At 66.3% G+C, this 1,239-nt stretch overlaps 1 protein-coding gene across 1 annotated transcript in view; it reads right to left on the reverse strand.

Annotated features, from left to right (window-relative positions):
* CGN (cingulin) overlaps positions 1-1,239 on the reverse strand; it is a 14,340-nt gene that overhangs the window by 5,948 nt on the left and 7,153 nt on the right. Inside the window, exons 3-6 of the mRNA XM_009324832.1 lie at positions 1,098-1,239; positions 576-724; positions 158-299; positions 4-79 (exon numbers count right to left, since the gene is read on the reverse strand). Of these exons, the coding sequence (XP_009323107.1) occupies positions 4-79; positions 158-299; positions 576-724; positions 1,098-1,239 (509 nt within the window). The remainder of the gene's footprint in view (positions 1-3; positions 80-157; positions 300-575; positions 725-1,097) is intronic.

Genomic DNA, 1,239 nt, shown 5'->3' on the forward strand with positions numbered 1-1,239 from the left:
CCCGCTGCTGCAGCAGCCCCTCCTGGCTCTGCTTCTCCAGCGCCAGCTCCCGCTGCGCCTCCCGTGCCTGCCGCAGCTCCTGGGATGGAGGGGACGGTGGTCAGGGACCCTTGGCGCGGTCCCCGGCGCTGCGTGGGCCTCCTCCCTCATCACCCACCTTCCTGAGTGACTCCAGCTCGCCGGGGTCCAGCGCGCTGCTCCGCGCCTGGTCTGCCTCCTCCCGGGCGGCCGCAAAGCGCTCCCGCAGCTCCCGCAGCTCCTCTTCAAACTCCTCCCGCTCCAGCTTCACCTGCAGCAGCCTGGAGAGGGGCAGGATGAGGCCACCCAAACCCATCCCTGTGCCCTCCTGTCCCACACCCCCGTTCCCAGGTCCCAGCGTGCCTGGAGAGCGGCACCCGGCTCGGCCATCGCCTTCCTCCCTGCATGCCCAGGGGAGGAGGAGGAGAACCAGCCCCATCCCAGCTCCCAACCCATTTTAACGGGGTTTGGAGGAAAGATGCTGGATGGTCACGGGCAGCTGGATCTCCCCCGAAAGCTGCTTGTGCCTCCAGCTCAGCCGCAGCCCCGGCACTTACTCCTGCTTGGTGTTACGGAGCTCGTCCTTGTTCTTCTGGAACATGTCCCGCCAGTGCCCCGTCTCCTCTGTGCTCTCCTCCAGCTCCCGCTGCAGGTTCCTCACCACGGTGCTGATCTTCTGCCTCTCCGATTCCAGGTTGGCCTGATCCTGGATCGAAGTGTTGAGCGCTCGCCCGCAGAGCGGCATCCTCACGGGATGCTCCAACAATGCTGAGGTCCTGCCCCAGTTAATGCCCCCTGAACCAGCCCAGAGAACCCACGCAGGGGACCGGGGGGTCCCCACACCTCCGCAAACAGGCTCCGCTCACCCCCCAGCATCTCCGCCCCGGGGCGGCGAGAGCCGGGGCAGACGGGTGCTCCAATGGGGTGAGTCTGGGGCAGGACACAAACCCCATTTCCAGCTCAGGACCATTTAAAAAGAGGAATTCAAGGACACCAACTCCAAGCAAAGACCCTCCCCAGCCACAGCCAGCAAGACCCAGTCCCCCGTCCCTCCCCAGCAGCCCTCCTCACGGCCAGACCTGCGAGATGTCCTCCATGCTGCGCCGCAGCTGATCCATGTCGTTTTGGTACTGCTGCCGGACACGGTCGAGCTCCTTGTCGTGGCTGGCCACCTCCTCCTTGAGGGCTCCCTTCAGCGCCGTCAGGCCCCGCTCCCGCCGC

This window comes from Pygoscelis adeliae, unplaced genomic scaffold (genome assembly GCF_000699105.1).
Source record: "Pygoscelis adeliae isolate BGI_AS28 unplaced genomic scaffold, ASM69910v1 Scaffold890, whole genome shotgun sequence".
Classification (NCBI taxonomy): domain Eukaryota; kingdom Metazoa; phylum Chordata; class Aves; order Sphenisciformes; family Spheniscidae; genus Pygoscelis; species Pygoscelis adeliae.